The following is a 20,563-nucleotide window of genomic DNA, read 5'->3' on the forward strand; positions in this document are numbered from 1 at the left end:
TGGGCTAGTTTGGCAAGTAGCTGGCTGGCTATTGTCTGACAGACTATGAGATACCTTCCTGGATCCAGACCTTTGAATCAGCCCACTCCACCGAGTAGACTGATTCTGTTCTGGACATCGTGACATGAAACAGCAGTTTCTTGGTTGAAAAATGATCGATCCAAGAGGGCTGGGGGACTAATGATTAGCCAATCATCGTCACAGGCGGGGACTAACGTGGATACGTTGGTCTCTAGTGATTGGTTAAGGAAAATCAAACACTCCTCCCCCACGGAAATTGGTGTGGAGTGGAAGCAATGTCAGACTGAAGAGTGTAACGAGTTGACAGTTCTGTCTGATATCAGGCCAATAGAGCATTCATTAATACCACCTGGGTGTAGGTGACATCATTTGCACCAGGAAGCAGATTGAACTTCTATATGAGTTTGATTCTGTTGAGTTTTCTCAAAGAGCGTTAGTCAAATTTCTACAGTGCTGACAGACTGTGACAGTTATAATCAGTTATAATCATCTGGGTAACTTTACATTAACAGGTCCTTTGTTCCATTATACCATGAAATACAGAAATGCAAGTCTCACTGCACCGAACCTTTAAGATAAATTACAATGTCATTTTAATGATCCCCATGGGGAATTTGGGTCATTCCAGCAATGAATCGTAACAGCAACAGCAAAGAATAACAAATAAGAAAAGAGCAAGTGGGGGCTGTATAAACGTACACAACCAACACTTTCAACTGCAGAATATGTGTAGAATGTATGATTTATGTATTTGTATGTATGTATTTGTCTTACATCTTTTACCATTGCCATATGCGTCACCGCACTTCAGTCTAAGTGATACCAAGTGTCATAACTGTGACGTTTTTGCCGCAGCGCTGGACCAGCGGCCCCGCCAGGGTCATGGGATGGAAAAGTCAGGACAGTCAGTCAGTCAGTCAGTCAGTCAGTCAGTCAGTCAGTCAGTCAGTCACTCATGGATGTTTAGTGAGTTTAGTGGGAAAATGGTCGTAGCTCGGGATAGGAAGGTCGTAGAAAGACAGGATTTGAAGAGGAGCCATAGGGATAGGAAGGTGCTAGAGAGTCAGGATTCGAGGGGTGGGTGGGAATAGTGGCTAGGGGGATATGGGTGGTGTTGGAGGGGGGTGGGCGAGTGAAAGGGGCCATAGGGTTAAAAGGTTTATGTTTGTTATTATAATTGTAAAGTGTTACAGTGCTCATTGTCACTATTTTCTGTACATCAGTTTCCTCCATCTGCAAATCTGCAGCTGCACATCTGTAGGTATTATCTCTCTGTCATATACATTACCATAACTTTTCTTTGCATGTTTTTGGTGGGCAGTTCTTATCTGGAGGAAACCCCAGTGAAGCACAGGGAGAACATGCAAACTCCTCACTGCCCCCCTGGGCTGGGGGCAGGGAGGGCATGGGAATGGGGACACACCCTCAGCGCTCACAGCATCCCAGGCAGGAATCAAACCCAGGACCTTCTTGCTGTGTGGCGACAACGCTATCACTGCGCTACAATGCCCCCCTACGTTACCATAACTTGCTAAATGCCAATCCTTAGCCAATTGCATGTGTAAATTTTTCACTGACATACAAGGAACAATCTAACATCCTCCAATCATGGGTCTATTGCAAGATACAAAGTGTTGGTACAGACAGTGATGGTACAGACAGTGTTGGTACAGACAGTGTTGGTACAGACAGTGTTGGTACAGACAGTGTTGGTACAGACAGTGATGGTACAGACAGTGATGGTACAGACAGTGATGGTACAGACTGATGGTACAGACAGTGATGGTACAGACAGTGATGGTACAGACAGTGTTGGTACAGACAGTGATGATACAGACTGTGTTGGTACAGACAGTGTTGGTACAGACAGTGTTGGTACAGACAGTGTTGGTACAGACAGTGATGGTACAGACAGTGTTGGTACAGACAGTGATGGTACAGACTGATGGTACAGACAGTGATGGTACAGACAGTGTTGGTACAGACAGTGATGGTACAGACTGATGGTACAGACAGTGTTGGTACAGACAGTGTTGGTACAGACAGTGATGGTACAGACAGTGATGGTACAGACAGTGTTGGTACAGACAGTGATAGTACAGACAGTGATGGTACAGACAGTGTTGGTACAGACAGTGTTGGTACAGACAGTGATGGTACAGACAGTGTTGGTACAGACAGTGATGGTACAGACAGTGTTGGTACAGACAGTGATGGTACAGACAGTGATGGTACAGACAGTGATGGTACAGACTGATGGTACAGACAGTGATGGTACAGACAGTGATGGTACAGACAGTGTTGGTACAGACAGTGATGATACAGACTGTGTTGGTACAGACAGTGTTGGTACAGACAGTGTTGGTACAGACAGTGATGGTACAGACAGTGTTGGTACAGACTGATGGTACAGACAGTGATGGTACAGACAGTGTTGGTACAGACAGTGATGGTACAGACTGATGGTACAGACAGTGTTGGTACAGACAGTGTTGGTACAGACAGTGATGGTACAGACAGTGATGGTACAGACAGTGTTGGTACAGACAGTGATAGTACAGACAGTGATGGTACAGACAGTGTTGGTACAGACAGTGTTGGTACAGACAGTGTTGGTACAGACAGTGTTGGTACAGACAGTGATGGTACAGACAGTGATGGTACAGACAGTGTTGGTACAGACAGTGATAGTACAGACAGTGTTGGTACAGACAGTGTTGGTACAGACAGTGATAGTACAGACAGTGATGGTACAGACAGTGATGGTACAGACAATGTTGGTACAGACAGTGATAGTACAGACAGTGATAGTACAGACAGTGATGGTACAGACAGTGATGGTACAGACAGTGATGGTACAGACAGTGTTGGTACAGACAGTGATAGTACAGACAGTGATGGTACAGACAGTGTTGGTACAGACAGTGTTGGTACAGACAGTGATGGTACAGACAGTGTTGGTACAGACAGTGATGGTACAGACAGTGTTGGTACAGACAGTGATGGTACAGACAGTGATGGTACAGACAGTGTTGGTACAGACAGTGATGGTACAGACAGTGATGGTACAGACAGTGATGGTACAGACAGTGATGGTACAGACAGTGTTGGTACAGACAGTGGCAAGAAGAATGTGTTTGATGTTGGTCCATGGTCCTGGAATGAGCTGCAGAACTCTGTCAGACTTCAGCCACTCATGTTATTGGCTCCGACATTAAATGGGCACTGAAAGCTCCTCTTGTTTTAGGCTGTCATTTGTTTTTGTTCTTGTCACACTACTTGCTCACGCCAACGACCCCTTCACCAGCTCAGTGGCCTTGTGGTTTGAGTGTCCGCCCTGAGACTGGGAGGTTGTGAGTTTGATCCCCGGCCGAGTCATACCAAAGACTATAAAAATGGGACCCATTTGCCTCCCTGCTTGGCACTCAGCATCAAAGGGTTGGATTTGGGGGGTTAGATCACCATATGATTCCAGAGCGTGGCACTGCTGCTGCTCACTGCTCCCCCAGGGGATGGGTTAAATGCGGAGAACAAATTTCACACACTCAGGTGTGTGACAATCAGTGGGACTTTACGTTTACCTAAACGGACACAAATTAGACCACGGACCCCCATTTGATACAATTTTGTCATAGGGTCCACCATCTTTGCTTTTAGATGTTTTATTGCAGAAAGTGTTTGAAACGCATTACCAAAATAGTCATACATTCTGTCATAGTCTTACTTATGGATGGAATTACATGTATAGTGAAAATAAATTATTCCCCTTTTTGCTGGGGACCCCTGGAACCCAAGGACCCCTGGGGGTCCCCGGATCGCACTTTGAGAACCACTGCACTAGATTATGTGTCACTTGGGAGGTTTTATTTCTATTTCATGTTTTACATTTCATTGTCACTTGTGTGGGGTTTGTCTTTTAATGGGTTATGCTGCCTCTCTTGGCCAGGTCTGCCTGGTAATTGAGAAAGTCATTCATAATCACCAGTTGTAAGAAGTTATTGAGTTAGCAGTGTGATGGACAGGGTCTGATGTTGTGTCTGCCTGCAGCCAACACAGCCGTGGACAAGATACTGACATTTAGTTGTCCAACAAGACTCACCTGTTCAGAGTCAAATTAGCATTATTGGCAAAGGTTTTATTTTTTATAAGATGGCTATTGATGATTTAAGAGACAGTAGCCTACGGATGGGACAACATACCTGTAGGCTACTTATCTCATAATATGATTCAATATGAAATATGGGGTTCACAATTTGATATCATCAATCATGATCATCACCAATTATGATTTAATAAATAAAAGGTCAATGACAATAAAGTCTGATTGTGCAGAATTATGTTTATTTCCGAACCACAAAACTTTCTAGCGATGGCATGCTTGAATATAAACGACAATTTAAAAATGTCATTGCAAAGTGGAAATAATATGATTTTCTTGGAGAGCTTGTGGAATTGTGATGGTCAAGGGTCTCATTTGTGATTAAAGCAGAATAAAAGGGAGCGTTAGCTAATATCACTATTCATTGTCCCATCCTTGTTCTCAATGGGACGTCATGGTAAATAAATAAATAAATAAATAAATAAATAAATAAATAAACCTGCGAGTTCAGTGAATTGACGCATCTGAAAAAAGTGTATGTGTAGTTAGGACAGATTGGGTGTAATGTCCCTTTAAAGGGCGCGCTTGGCCCCCTGCAGGGCTCGTGGTGCGCGTCGTCATTGCGCAGAGCACCATCACAGAGCAGTTTGAACCAAAAAGCGGAGTGACCTTCCTCCGCTCTCAGTCTGGAGAGAGAGAGGGAGAGGGGCAGTACTGAAGCAAATACACCGGTCATCCAGAGCTCTGACAGCCAGCCAGCCCCCCGCTTTAGCCTCAGAAATGAACAACAACTTAGCCGGAGATGAAATCGGGTAAGATCATCTGAACAAAGAATGTCACTGTGAACGCGGTCAACTATCAATTGGATCGTAACTTGTAGTTGTCAGCTGTCTTCTCAGCTGGCGTTTGACAGCTAACGTTAGCTGGTTAAGCTAAGCTAGCTCCGTCTGTCCGTAGTAAGTTAGCGAGATGGCTAGCCTGGGGAAAGACGACAAAAAGTGTCACCAGTGATTAAGATAGCGTTGTTGTTACTAGTTTTGCTTGTGGTCTAATTGGTCATAGTAGTCTGGTGTGCTGCCACTTCGCGTGTTAAAGGAATTTGTGTTAGTCTAGTTACTTTTCGCAGTACTGTTTTCAATGAGCTGGAGCCACTCAGCTAGCTTAGCTACCGTTAGCCCAGCGATGCGAAAGTGGCTTCTTGAATTGGCCAGTGTGCGAGGACATTTAGCGGGCGTTAGTGGGAGGATGGAGCATCAACACGCCGCTAGCGCTAATGCACTACATTTAACACTGATGTGGACTTTGCTCTTGGTAAAGATCTACGTCAACTTGCTAGCTATTTGGCTGCAAGCTGCCGTGAAAACCGACGTTAAACTTCTAATTCTGCCAGCGCCGAAACCTAAGTTATCGGGGTGCCAGTTTGCTTCGCAGTGGCTTGAAAATACTTGTGTTCAGTAACGTGAGGAGGTCAAACCAGTTTTCTTGATTTTTCTTTTTCTGTTTTGAAAAATGTCATTGTGAGAAACTGCCGCACTCTGTTCCCTCCTCGGTCTCCAGCCTCCACCACCACAGTGTCTGTCCACCACAGTGCAGGCTGGAGACCGAGGAGGAACAGAGAGTGCTGCAGCTTCTCCTCCACTGTTTGCCCGCTATTGACGTTAGCTTGCTGCTAAATGCTATCGCTCTTTGCCGGGGTACGTGGCAGCAGGATTCAAAACAAGACCTTTATTGTCGGGACCAAGCCGGCCAGGCTTTGGAGAGGAAAATGACACCCAGGGGCCAATCAGGGCTTATGTTAGCCACATGACAGCACACGAGATTTGTTTATTTCTTGTCGTGCAGCATCTGCCTTGGTGGCAACGTTGTGAGTTGTGTAATATCTGTGTAGTTGGCTGGTTACTCAGCTGTTGTTATCCTCGGAAACTGATTTGAATCTTCCCGAGACATTGGATTTTTGCATTCTGTTACAGTCAATCAACCTGACATGTTAGCATAATGAAAAGCTTATTATTGGCATATAACAGTACCATGATGGTGCTAGTAGTTTTTAAGATGGACTCTGAAAGTAGTGGTCAATGACTGGTCATTTGTTTACACATTTTTAGGAAACTTTTTGTGGGTGGCTTGGACTGGAGTACTACACAAGGTAAGTTCACTATTTAACCTGTGAAGCAAGGAATGTGTTTAAACAGGCGTCCGTCACATATAAGTACAGTAAATGAACAGGAACAATTTGTCTTTGTAGCTGCATTGCCATTGAGACAGTGTGAGATTGGAGTTTTCTGTCTGGGAGCTGTTCAGGAAACTTGTCTGCTGAGTTTGTCAGTCCAGACTTGGCTACAGTGTTCATTGATTCTCAGGTCACAACCAGGTGGAAATGACATGAATGATGTGGGAACAATGTGGGAAGCCCACAGTGAGCAGCTGCTCCGTTACAGCACCAAGGAACAGCTCCCAGACAACATACTCACACAGAAAACTACTCGCTTTGTGTTCTCAGAACATTTTATTTATTTATTTTAACGATAAAAGGAGCTGTCCATCAGCACCACACAGAAATCAGAAGCTAAAAGTGAGGGGCTGTCTGCATTGCAATAGGCTAATTAATGAATAATTGATTAAAAATTAAATAACTTTCATTGGAGAAATGCATTACATATACATAATAATAAATACATAATGATAATAATTAGATTTTTTTTAAACACAGATCGTAATGTTTCGCTGTTTTGCAAAATGATTTGGCGATCCACTTGCAATGCTTTCGCGGCCCACCAGTAGGGAATGGTTGTCCTGTTGTTTTCAGAATGCTAGCTGTGTGAGTACATAGCAGTTCCATGTATGCGAGCAGCATGGTTTTGTCCGCAGCCCCAGGCGTCCGCAGCCCTTCACCAGCTCATGCTCGGCTGGCCAGTGTGTGTCTTTTGCACCAGGCTCGTCCCTGACCGCGTTGTGTTAACGTTCCGATCAGTAGCCACAGCGCTGCGTTTCTCTCAGCTCGTTTCCCCGCCGATGCCCCAGGGCTTCCCAGCGACCAGGAAAGCAATTATGAGAAATGACTCCTCATTTGTTGAAACTTGCATGCCTTGCCTCCGAGGGCGTGTGCGGGCATTAGTGTAATTGGGTGTAGTATATTTGGTGCCGTGTGTGTGATCACATTGGGTCAGTGTTTGCTTTGTTTGTTCTTAAGGAGTGTCTGACATTTATGGGGCTGTTTTGTGTGATTTTGCCACACCTCCAAAAGCGCACATCACCTAATATTCCACTGTGAGACAAAATGAAGGTCGTGTGTGTTTCCTCTGTAGGTGTGTGTGTGTGTGTGTGTCTGTGTGTGTCTGTGTGTGTCTGTGTGTCTGTGTGTGTGTGTGTGTGTGTGTGTGTGTGTGTGTGTGTGTGTGTGTGTGTGTGTGTGTGTTTCTTCCCACATCTGTCCCTGTTTTGGTTGCAGTTGTAGCGCAGGGTGAAGTGCTGAAGACACATTCTTAATAATGTAACATTTAATCGTTGAATTGATCAAAATGAAAACACCGGCTCTGAACATCATGGCTGCTGCACTTTTTTGTGTTTATGAGAGAAACTGGGCCAAATTATACTTTATAATCAATTACACTACTATATCATTTAAATGTCATCTTTTCAACAGCTGCAGTGGTTTGTATGCTTGCTGCTGACTAAACCCAGAGGGAAATGTTATGTCATTTGCTCTTTTCTTTTCTCAGAAACACTGAGAAACTACTTCTCACAGTATGGCGAAGTAGTGGATTGTGTCATCATGAAGGACAAAACAACAAATCAGTCGCGGGGCTTTGGCTTTGTCAAATTCAAAGACCCCAACTGTGTACGGACAGTGCTGGAGACCAAGCCGCATAACCTCGATGGTAGAAATGTGAGTATTTGAAATGACAGAAGCAGTTAGTCAGTTAGTAAGTCTTTGAAAGAAAGTTTTCTGTCTGCTCCATGTGCTGTCTGTCTGTCTGCCTCTGGCTGCAGTCTGCTGTTACCTGGGCTTGTGCGCCTCCCTGCAGCCAAACATTACAGCCGTAGACATTGGCAAGTGACTGACATTTGTTTGCCCAACAGGACTTACCTGTTCACAGTCCAATTAACACGATTGGCAAAGGTTTGTCTTTTTATAAGATGGCTGACAGATGATTTCAGAGACGGTAGGGAGGGATGTAACGATAAACCGCAATATCAAGAAACCACGACGATAAGCTTTCCCTGTAATACTGTGCCCCATGATATGTTGTGTAAACGTTCTCATTTTAGTTTCAGGTTCAGTTCATTAAAGCAATATTTTTCTTCAAGGCAAAAGTACTTCTTTCTTCTTCGATAGGCACGTTATATGATATAATACGTTTAATTAAAGGGGTGGGGGGGGATTAATACCTTGAAATACAGTATACCGAGATATTTTGGGAGATAAATACCGTAACGTACTGTGACATTTCATACTTCTCTCACAATACGATTCAATATGAGAGATGGGGTTCACAACTTGATATCATCATCAATCATGACACGATTTAATAAATAAAAGGTCAACGACAACAAAGTCTGACTGTGCAGAATTATGTTGATTTCTGAAGCACAAATCTTTCCTGGCGATGGCTTGCTAGAATGTAAACGACAAATTAAAAATGTCATTACAAAGCACAAATAATATCATTTGGATGGAGAGCTTGTGGAATTGTGATGGCCAAGCGTCTCATTTGTGATTACAGCAGAATAAAATTCACCTAATATCACTTTATTATCATAAAACTTTTCTGCTCCATGATACGCATTGACAGATTTTTCTATTGCGATATATTGAATTTCGATACATCGTCCCGTCCCGTCCCTAAAAGCGACAGGAGCAGTCGTTAATCTGTCTGTGTCCCTCTGCATGAATTCTGCTTTACTGTCTGCGCACCACGGATGAGATATTGCCTCCTCTCCCCTGTTGACGGAGGCAGTGAAGGGCATAAGATTGTACTTGCCATGCAGTCAAATTAATATATGTCCAGTATGTAGGTTGCCGTGTCGCGCGAGGCAGGCTGTTCGACTAGATTCACTGAAGAAGAACACCTTGAAGGTGCTTTTTTATTTAGGGTTAAGGTCGAATATTCTCTCTCTCTCTCCCTCTCTCTCAGATCGACCCCAAGCCATGTACTCCCAGAGGAATGCAACCCGAAAAGTCTCGAACCAAGGAGGGCTGGGTAAGGAGCCGTCTGTTCAGTCTACTGGGGAGGCCAGGCTGGCTGCTTCTGCTGGAATAAGGTTCAGGCTGTCAGTCTGTGCTTCTGCTCCCCCTCCTCCTCCTCCCCCTCCTCCTCCTCCCCCCTCCTCCCCCCTCCTCCTCTACTTTCTCTTCATAGGCCACAAGGCGAGCCGGAGCCTCATTTATAACAACGCTCTGACTTTCACCTACATTTCATTTTGTGGTACTTTCAAAGAGGTTAGCTTTTATTTCGACGAAAAACTGTGTAACCTTCATACTTTGGAGAATGATAGAAAATTGCTTTGAGATTTTTTTTTAGACATTTCTGACATGTATGAGAAAACAAACTACTGATTTTAAAGAGGCATTAAGTAAGCATACTTTCATCGATCTTTATTCGTGATCAAGGAATCGCAGCAACAACGCGGACAGGTCTTTGGCACAGCCGTTTGCAATAGAGAGGCGCGTAAGCTAGCTAATTGGAGCGCATATCATCATGCTAATGCTAAAGGAATAGTAAAACGGCTTTGGCATTTGCTTTTTTTTTGGGCTTGAGAACAAGCTGAAATGTGTTCCGACACCGTTCGCTCGCTTGTAGCTCCGTCCTCCATCACTGAGCAGTGTAAAATGCCAGTAGGTTGGGCAGGCGAGTGAGCTAGTAAGGTTGGGAGTGTTCTGAAAGTCCAATGGCTGTGTGTTTTAAAAGCGAGAAATCTCCGCACTCTGCCAAGTCATCATCATTGAGTCATTGGTATTGAGCATAAACCCCCGGACAGATATATTATGGTCATTTGCGCTTTGGGTCAGTCAATTTCTTACTTATTGCACCTTTACTCTCAATAAAACTTGTGCATAAATCACATATTTGGCTGTAAGCACAAAGTGTTTTGTCAGAAGCTCTTATAAATGAGGCCCCCTTGCCTGGCTGCTACTGGGACTCCTTTCACTTGCTTGAAGTCACATTGATTCTTCTGTAACTTTTATGAATGAAATAGATGATGTAGTTGTTAAAAACATGAACGTTGTAGTCAGCAGATCTCTAGCCTGTAACAGTGTGAGTGGAATACACACAGCGATGGTAATTCAGAATGAGCGGAGGAGCCGTGCGCTCTGATCTGTGGAGACTAGTGTTTGCATTGACATGACATGTTGAGAATTATACCCCAGGGCGAGAGCAGAACCTCATTTCTAACTGCACTGTCTGCATAGATGATGGCTAACTGGCTCCTTCCCAAAGTGATCCTTTAACAGACATTGAAATCCAAACACTCCCTGTTTTCTTTCAGAAGGGCAGCAAAGCCGATAGCAATAAATCAAAGAAGATATTTGTAGGCGGAATCCCCCATAACTGCGGCGAGCCTGAACTCAGGGACTATTTCAATAGATTTGGAGTGGTGAGTATTGCCAAGCGCATAATGCAAGTCAGTTCATATCGACATTGAAGGGATAGTTTCACCCAGAAATTAAAATTAGACTAGTATTTTTTTTTTCCTTCCTTTCATACAACATACCAGCAGTTCTCCAGGCTCAATGTCGGAGAAGCATAAAATCCAGAAAAATCTTCCAACTATGTAATTTAAGGTCTTAAATGGAGTCCAGTCCTTTAGGCTTCAAAAAGGCCAAAACGTTTCCATAAAATGTTTGTAAATGTTTACATACAGCTGCAGCGTAATCCAAGTCTTCTGACGCCATGCGATCAAAACAAAAAACAGCACACCTTTTTTGATCCATTATTGACCTCGTGCAAATCGAGTCTTCTTCCATTGTGTTCACCTTCCACGTTCCCAAATCTCGTGCAGCTCGTGCAGCTATGGAAGTTGCACACACAGAACGGGAACGTAGAAGCTGATTACAATGGTGGATTATTTGGATTAAATAATTGATCAAATGTTTGTTCTGTCAGAAGACTTGGATTATGCTGCAGCTGTATGGATACATTTATGGACATTTCTTTCCCGTTTGAAGTCTAAAGGACTGGACTCCATTTACTGCAATAGTCTGGAGGAAAGCTCTGGCAGTGAGCCTGGAGAACGGCTGGTAAGTCGTATGAAGGGGGGGGGGAAGCTCATCCGATTTTGTGCTGGCATGAGGATGATTGGATAATGACCACATTTGAATTTTTTGGGCGAACTACCCCTTTAAGACGGCTTGAATGGCTGTGACATTGAGCAGGGTCAAATGCTACAATAAAAGGATGTGACATTTAGCGGGGCGGGAGAGACAATTAATTATGTGTGTCCAGATTGAGGCAGAATAATGAATTGGAATAAGAGCGGGTCCTGTTTGTGGCCGGTTCTCTAAATGGAGCCACTGTTTTCCTTTGTCCCATTCAAGGTCACAGAGGTGGTAATGATCTATGATGCGGAGAAGCAGAGGCCCCGAGGTAAAAGCTGATCCCGTTTTTTCTCCCCCCCTCTCCATACCTTTACCATCTTAAATCTCATGACAAACTACTCCGGCCCAAAGAGAAAAGCCCATTCAGCTCCAAATATTCAAATCAATTCCCAACTTTATCCTATAGGGGACATTTGGTTTGCACGGCTTATGATGAAGATACACAATAAAGCCACATGGATTAAAAACTCATACCAACAATTTATCCTGATGGTTTGCATGTACACGAAAATATTATGCAAGTTAAAAAAAAAAAAAATCCCTTTTCTTTTCTTGTGCTCAGGTCTGTAATAGAAAATGTTGCTGTTATAGCTATTGTGATTAGCCAATGAAAACATTAATTAAAAACAAAACTCACAGCAAGTCGCCACAATAATGGAAAACATAAGGAATGCACAGCTCAATATAGCTATATATATATATATATATATATATATATATATATACACACACAGGCATAAAGACAGAACGCTTAATTTATGTGCGAATGGCAAAGTCATTGGGAGGGACCTGGATTGTTGCATTGTCCTTCATGCTCAGCTAAATGTATTATTCTGTCTGGCCCAGTATTGTCGTTGATCTAATCACATTTACTAAATAAACATGCATTAGCCTGGCTAATGAAGCACGGAGGCTCTCATAAATGTCTAATATAAAAGGTCTGAGGCAGATCTGTCTGTTCCTGATCGGGATATCGAGGTATTTTCGGTGCAGATATATTGATAGCGTGCAAAATTTAAGCTATACATGTACATCAAATGTAAGAAGAAGAGAAATCCATTGTATAAGAGGCAGAGATACAGATTTTCCACCACCAGTAGCCTTCATAGACCAGAATGCAATGCAACCACATTTTGATTAAGGTCACTTTTACTCTACTGGGAAATATTTTTTTACTCTTTTACTCTCAATCCAAAAAGCTCAGGCATGTTCTGTAGGGTTTGTCCAAAGGCATTCTGACTGAAATAGAAGCAGGAGAGGGGAAAAAAAAGTAAATTTCAACATGATCATAAAATGACTCTTGGAATGTATTGAACATCGCAGATTGATGTGTCATCAATTCTTCCACCACAGATTCAGATTTCTGCCCCAATGCTGAAGGAGACCAGTACTGTCTCCAATACTGTCTCCTCAATGCTGAAGGAGACCAATACTGTCTCCTCAATGCTGAAGGAGACCAGTACTGTCTCCAGCAGAATGACGGCATCATTCTGTCCTTTGCTCCTTCACAAGTCTCTCCCACCTCCTTCCCGTCAGTGGAATGACAGGCTGTGATGTGATGGCTCATGATCGGCTTGTCCAGACTCCAGTTTAGTCATAAATCAAAAATATGCCATGTGTGCCTGTCGTTTTTAGCTCGGGCCGCCCCCACCTCAGTGGGAATCAGACCCCCGGACTCTGTTGGTGTCACTGTCAAACTCGACCCGCCGACTTACCAGTTACAGCTGTTACAGTCACAGCTGTTACGGTCACAGCTGTTACAGTCACAGCTGTTACATCTGCATTTGTCCTACATAGCGGTGATGCAGTGGGCCATTGACCCACAGCATGTATTCCTCCTCTTATTCAAAACCCCATCCACTCTCTCTGTTGGGATGAAACCCAGAATAGTTTGTCATTGGAATTTAACTTGATGTATTGCACCAGTAACACCCATTACATAATCTTTAATAGTATGAACAGTTTTCTTTGACTAAAATCATTAGATGTTCTATATTGGAATAAGTTTTCTTTGTTTTTGATTTAGACATAATTGATACATGTATCTTAAATGGCATAGTATGTGTTTTCCCCATATGTAGAAAGTTAAGTATTTTTGTAAGTAAGCCCTTTCTATTTTTCTTTCTTCTGTCCCCCTTCTCCTTGTGAATGGTTTGAATGTGATTAACGGTGTCTCTTAAGATTTGTCTTTTCTCCTTTAGGTTATTGTGCATTGACTGGTACCACAGAGGTACAGGCCAGACGTAAAAGCCCCCCAAATTTTCTCACTTGGTTAAAATGGGGTGTATACAAAGTTGCATCGTATGGAAAGCGTTTCAGAAAGGTTTTGCGAGTGATAGTTTAGCATCAGATGAAGTGTTTGGCACCTGTTGTCGATTCCTTAATATTTTCAAAACACAGATGATCACATCCTCCTGAAATGTGACAGTTTTGTAACTTAATATGCTGTACAAGGAAGCGCACACATGTCCAAACTAAAGCGAGATGCAGGACAGAAGGACAGAGAGATTGCGGGAAAACGATGTTTGGAGCAATCTCTAATGTGCGGACTCTGTCTTGTAACCATTTTGTAACTTAACATCTATTGGCCTCAGTGATAGACCGCAGTCAGTGACTTTTATTTGAACTAGAAATATCGCACGCTCATTTTTTCTAGCGTGCCTCGCATGCTTCGTGTGCTCGCGCAGCAACGGAACCGGTGGCCTTATTATAGTAGTGAGATGTCAGTGGTCACTTTGGAAGAATAGGTGTCAAATATGGCGCATGGTATCTGATTTGAATGAGAAAACTCTGGAAACGTTCTGCTGGAGTGTAGCCAAGGCGTGCGTCACTGTAAGCAAGACGTGTCAAACTGTTCAAAGGTGCCAGCTTGGTTTGAAAATGAGATTAGGGACGGGTCATTGATAGATGTTATTAATAGCGATAGATCATGAGGCTCGGGGAACGCGTGGCGTGATAGTAGAGCTCTCAAAATCTCGCCGGTCTCGTAGGACGTGGAATTGGAATCAGGTTAGGTCCCCGAGTAGAGATGTGCTCACAACCCAGTTCTGCCAACAGAGAAAAGGACAGGAAATTGAAAGTGGATCACTGCAGTGCGCTGCAGAATGTCGGCGTTCTGAAAGATCCGTTTCCTCTAACGGTCAGATGAGGTCGCCCTTCCGGATCCCCGTGTTTAAGTGGCGGGCCTGCTAGGCTAGAGATTCCTTTGGACTTTTGGACTTTTGCACTGTTGATTCAAAGCGGTCTTCTCGATGAGAACTTTGTATACGCCCCATGAAAAGTCTTCAGCAACATCAGTAACACCGTGCACTTTGGGAAGAAGCAGCTATGGCCTATATCTTTGTGTTACTGTTGTGAGCAATATTGTAATTTTCCATTTTAGGCTTATCCTGGCTGACTCAAAAAGTAAAATACCGAATTTGGGAAAGCTTGGAGAAAGCTTTAGGCATAGTTTCTGTTTCTCCATATTTTTGTTCTGCATTAACAACGGCTGCTGCCAGTGTGTGCTCCACAGCAATATACCAAGGGACAGATCAAGGTGGGGTTTGGATGAAACAGCATGAAGTAACACAAAGTAGTATTGGTACAATTGGTATGTATCAGCTGCTTATTAAAAAAAAAAAGTCAGTACATGTTTAGCCTTGTTGGAGGGCTGGAATATAGACTTAATGACTTCACCTCTTTACAGCAAACGCTGCACCTGTTCTTTATATTTCATTAAGGTTAAGCAGTCCCGTGATTGTCATACCAAATATAATATAAGCAGTAAAAAGCCCCTTATGTGTTCCAAACATGGTGTTGGTGCGGTTTCCCTCGCTCCCCCAGGCCCTAGTGTCTGACCTGTGTGTTCTGCAAGCCTGCGACATCATCCGAACCCCAGGAGCCTCTGGCTCGCTCTTGACGGATCCCCACTCTGCTGAAGCCCAATACTGTTCTTCATCTTGTGTTGTCACAACCCCCTGCTACCTTGATTCACTCTTGGTCGTTGGCTAGGTTTTGGATTTATTACTTTCGAGGCCGAACAATCAGTGGACCAGGCTGTCAACATGCATTTTCACGACATCATGGGCAAAAAAGTGTGTAGTTGTAGTTTTATTTTACCCTCAAGATCAAACAGAGGCTTGGGCGACGGAGCGAGAATTACGCCTTGACGCTGTTATCGTAGTTTTATCGTACTTGCAGTTGTTTTTTCCATCAGTCAGTCAGTGCCTCGGGTCACTGCTGCGTCACACAGCACCATTCTCATAACTTCCAATTGCCAACATTTAACATCCTTTAAAGTAACCTAAACCAGGCCACTGACTTCACTTTTTTGTTGTTCTCAACACTTACTGTACTACCACACTTACTGCTTTGGCTTTCATAGTCTTCATAGGCAGACTCATCCTGCAGAAACGCTATGTAACGTTACAGTTTCTATTGTCGCCCAAGGCTTTGTTTAAACTGACCTCTCCTTTAGGTTGTCTAAAGTTTCTAAATTGTTAAAGTTAGGCTATTCTCTGGCTTTAGATATTCAAATGACTTGCCAGTAATGGAGTTTATAATTGGAGAAAAGAGATACAGACTTTTACTGAAAAGAAATCACCTAAAGGATTGGTCCTCTATCAGTTCTGTTTCTTTTTCCGTTTTCTGATATTTTGTTGGCAGGTCACTTATTTTTTGAGTTACACGCCAACATGTTTTCTTTTCAAAAGTTAAAGAAAAATCTGAGCTAAGTGACCTCAGTTGAAGAATCTCCATACTGTGTCGGTAACTTCTCAGAGACGTGGGGGGGTGGTGTCTTTCTGCTCAGGATGAGCCGCGGGTCAAACGGTAACATTTGCAAGTCATTTATAGTGTTTGTTTTATTCGCAAACTGTTAACTTATCTGCCAGATGGGTGGGGTTTACCCCATCAGGGCAAATTAGACTAACTTAGACTAAATTAGAATAACTGTAACTTAACCCCCCTGGCAGTCCTTGTATTTTCCTGCTGTATGTGGTGAACCCCACCCATCTGGCACCTCAGCTGGGATGAAACGAACCATAAAAATGAAATGTAAATACTAATTGGTGTTCTAGTTAGGAATCGGCCCAGACACATGGGGTTTAAAAGGCAGTTTAAAGCTCTTATTCATTCATTTCCCCCCAGTGGAGACATTTAGCAATTAGCAGCCTTAAGCTAGCGTTCAGAGACACCAGAGACTTGCGCGGTCTCTTTCCTGTCCTCCATCCAGACAGCGATGATTTATGACTATAAGAAAATAAGTCAAACCCTGTAGCTACGTCCCGTCAGCCATATCAATCTCATGTGTCCTATTCCTGTCCTCCTTCCACGTGAACTTTTAGTTGAACTCTTCTCAAACGTATTAAAGTGGTAAACTTTTTTTTTTTATACATTATAGTCTCCATCTTTGTTGTCGCACTTCCGAGAGATCACCTGTCAATCACACACTGTGTCAGACACAGAGCGTCTAGTAGCTTTAATGGAAAAGCTTTCACAAACTGTTATATCTGTCGGCGATATATTAGCCGCTAAACAAGACATTTACTGCTATGAAAATGTCACAGATTATGACTTTAAACAGATGAGCCAAATCCCGTTTAGTTTATAAATGATCCAGCAGAACCGTTGGTCTCCAGCAGCAGTCTTTGCCCTGGTTTTTCCAGCAGGAATCCAAGCTCCACTTGAGCCATTGTTCTTGAGTTGACATTACCTGGCGCGGGGGGGCTTGAGGGAGGCTGGGAGATATGAGTTACAAAATTAGAAATTGGAGCACATCAAACTGTGGAACAAATCCCAGGTCTGCTGTTGGGGACTGTTACAGGAGTCACGGTATCCATCACTCGTAGCCCGTGATGCCCACGGGAGAAGTGCCCAGGTAGCTGCCGGCGGCGGCGGAGGCCACCGCCGGAAACATGTGCGCGTAATTAGGTCGACAGAGAAGGAAGAGGGGAGGCTGAGAACGTGGAGACACCTTAAAGCGGGGAGGAATTTGTGATTCGTTTTCCTCCCTGCAAGGTGACCCCAATAACTCAACCCCCCTGGTCTATTTCTGGTCGGCTCCCCCTTAGTCTCAGCCTGTTTCTTTTGCTCCGGTTAACTGCTGCTAGCTTTGCCTGGTTACAAGCAGGGAAAGTTTTGCGACTGGGGCAAAGAAACACTCGCTGAAATGATAAGAACAAAAAGCATGAAACCTCCACAGCGACGGACGTAGACCTACTGTGTAAAATGGATTTATTTAAAATGTCTGCTTGGCTTTTGATAATCGCTCTTTTTTATCTGTCTCCATGTTAAAACAGTAGCAATGAAAACACTTTCAGTTCACTCTGTCAATACTTGCGGTTTTGATTGCATAAAGAATCGGGCGGCCCTTCAGCAGCGATTAGATATTTTGGGGTAAAATGATATCAGTCATTTGAGCTTCATGGGAAAAGATTTTCTCACCTTTGACACAGTATGAAGGTTCGATTTTAAATTGACTTAAAAAAAAAAGACTATTAATTTGTATTATCTGCATGTTTACTGTATATTATGTTAGATCTGAGATACAAAACTCTCTACATCCATTTCCCCCCTAAAATTTTAATTCTAAGTAAAATAAAAAATTAGATTCTTTAAGCGTTAGCTGGAGAAAGGTAAGTCTTGGCCTTCCATTAGATGTCTTTATCACATATAGGGCAATTCATGAAGAACAAATCAATTCTATGTTTCTCAGGTACAACCTTCAAAAGCTGCATCTGCACACAATTTCCGCATTCATTATTTGATCATCTATATGTATTTTCTATGCAAAACATTATTTCGGACGCTATGAAGCACTGCCTCTTTGGTTAATCAGGTACCTGAGACACATAGCTGTAACGGCTTTCCTGACTACACAGTAATATTAATTTTACATAGCTGCCCTACATTTGACGCCATAGACATAACGTTTTCAAGCTGCCCCAAAAAATGTTGAGCCTAATGTCAGTTGGTAGGACAGGTGTGTGTGTAGGCGAGGGACTTTCTGCGGCAGAATACTGGTGTTGCAAAATGTGCCCTCCTTGTCCTTTTGTCCAGGTGGAAGTGAAGAAGGCTGAGCCTCGTGACAGCAAAGCGCCCGGCCAGCTCGGGCCCGGCCAGTGGGCGCCCAGGGGCATCCTGAGCGCCGCCAACGGTTGGACAGCGCAGCCCACCCCCGGCTGGCAGCAGGCCTACGGGCCGCAGGGTGAGTGGGATCCAGTCCCAGAGTGGAGCCGACTGCAGAGAGGCTCGCTATGCCTGGGAGAGCAACACAGAACCCTGATGACAAGTCAGGAACTATGTTTACACGGACGGCAGCATTCCAATATGAAAATCCCATTAAGACAATAGTCTGAATTAAGAAATTGCTGTGTGATTTTCGGATGACCTTCACGTGAATAAGGTCGTAGTCTCGCGTAAGCAGAATCACATTAAGATGTAGAGCAGTGATACTCAACTTGCGGCCCGCGGGTCACATGCGGCCCGCGGGCATGGAATTGCAATTTTTTTTTTTTTTTTTTACAGTGCACCTGAACGCAACATGCAAGATACCCGCTGAATAAGTGTCCAAATGTCCATGTCATTCTGGCCAATACTCTACTTCTGTTATAGCATTTCAGTCTGGAATATGGGATATCTTTCAATAATCTATGATTTAGCGGCTAAATTGTCAAATACTGACGTCTGCTCGCTACCCATGCACTTATGTGTGTACTTAACCTAACTAACTTAACCTAACTAACTATCCGGTGTGCACAACACTGTCAGCCTAAACTCCGGCTGACACCCCAAAAACCTACAATCCGCTACAGAAAAATGTATATTGTTTGTTTATTAGCTGGCCCCTGGCCTTCGATCATTTCACGAAAGTGGCCCCCGGGCAAAGCAAGTTGAGTATCCCTGATGTAGAGTATTCTGTTTGCAGTCTCATTATTGAAGTATTTTAGACTGTAAACACCTGAATCCAACCAGGACTCTCTGTCAGAGGCTTGGAGGGGCGAGCCGCCCGCTTGAAAGTCACTTTAGCCTCCCCGAGCAAAAAGAGAGTCGGAGCAGAAACACCTCTGTCACTGTCAGCATGCTTTATGGATTTAGATGGAAATGATATCATGACGTTTTCACTAAAGTCTTCAACTGTCCGTGTCTCCAATGATTCCCGTCCGTCTGTTTAGTGGGACTTTGCTCCACAGCATGGAAACATGGTTCTGAATGGAACAGTATAAGCAACGCATGGAAACAGAATATTGTCTTATTTAGAATAAGGAATGGTTGGACTATTGCGGTCAGTGTAATCGTAGTCAGTGTTCAGTCGAAACACCAGTGGTTCCGCTGTACTTTTTGAATCCAAACTTGTTTTAATAACATTTTGTATCCCAGGCAGCATGACTGTCCTCACTCTAAACTGCCCCCCCCCCCTCCCTTTTCTTTTCTTTTTTCTTTTTTTCATTTGATTTCTTTTTCTTTTTCTTTGATCTTTTAAGGCGTTTGGGTGTCGACTACTGGACAGCCCATAGGTAAGTGTCAGCTCTTACCAGTTAACAACCCCTCCCCAAAAAGAACAACAACAACCTCTCTTGTCATTGTAGTGAATTAGTTGTCTTGTGTAACTTGCATAACTGGGAAGTGACTGAATTTGGAGATGAATGTATATCTTTGTCATGCGATGGTGTGCTTATCTTGAAAGTTTTGTGTCATAGAAGATGACCTCCCACTCTGTGACCAATAGGGTAATGGCAGTTAACAACACGTGTTATCACTGTCTGATTGGCAGTGGCTGAGGCCGCAGATAATTTGCTGCTTGAGACAGATGGCGGCCTTGAACGGATTCCGGCCTCCCTCTGCTGTTGGTTAGGCTCGGCTTCGTATCGCCTCCTCCAGCTCAACCCGCAGCGATCAGGGAAGTGTCGTCCCTCCGCTCGCTCTAAACATACTTTATTATTATTATGAAATTATGAAATTTATTATGAAAGCCACAGTTCAGTAGTAGTAGAGGAGTGATTGGGCTTTCACATAGATAACGCAAACGCGCGGCATTGCGCAGAGCACGACCATTGTTTACAACGAGGGACCGCGGCAGCGCTCTCCTAAACAGCTGCAGCGCGGCCGATATCGGCATTCCGGAATTTACAGGAGCTAGGTTG

The 20,563-nt window shown here is 43.6% G+C and overlaps 1 protein-coding gene across 5 annotated transcripts in view; it reads left to right on the forward strand.

Moving 5' to 3' along the window:
• The first annotated feature begins 4,814 nt into the window (after positions 1–4,814).
• The window catches only part of LOC310786472 (DAZ-associated protein 1-like), a 31,734-nt gene continuing 15,985 nt past the window's right edge, over positions 4,815–20,563 (forward strand). Inside the window, exons 1-10 of one of the 5 annotated variants that reach the window (XM_083647693.1) lie at positions 4,815–4,932; positions 6,226–6,266; positions 7,840–8,006; positions 9,256–9,321; positions 10,610–10,717; positions 11,658–11,706; positions 15,432–15,514; positions 18,480–18,627; positions 19,904–19,936; positions 20,194–20,316. In XM_083647693.1, coding sequence (XP_083503819.1) covers positions 4,901–4,932; positions 6,226–6,266; positions 7,840–8,006; positions 9,256–9,321; positions 10,610–10,717; positions 11,658–11,706; positions 15,432–15,514; positions 18,480–18,627; positions 19,904–19,936; positions 20,194–20,316 — 850 coding nt within the window. In that variant the 5' untranslated portion in view covers positions 4,815–4,900. The remainder of the gene's footprint in view (positions 4,933–6,225; positions 6,267–7,839; positions 8,007–9,255; positions 9,322–10,609; positions 10,718–11,657; positions 11,707–15,431; positions 15,515–18,479; positions 18,628–19,903; positions 19,937–20,193; positions 20,317–20,563) is intronic. The other 4 variants (XM_083647694.1, XM_083647696.1, XM_083647695.1 and 1 more) reach the window with 4 other exon arrangements.

Source organism: Poromitra crassiceps, assembly GCF_964638095.1.
Source record: "Poromitra crassiceps genome assembly, chromosome: 12".
Classification (NCBI taxonomy): Eukaryota; Metazoa; Chordata; class Actinopteri; order Beryciformes; family Melamphaidae; genus Poromitra; species Poromitra crassiceps.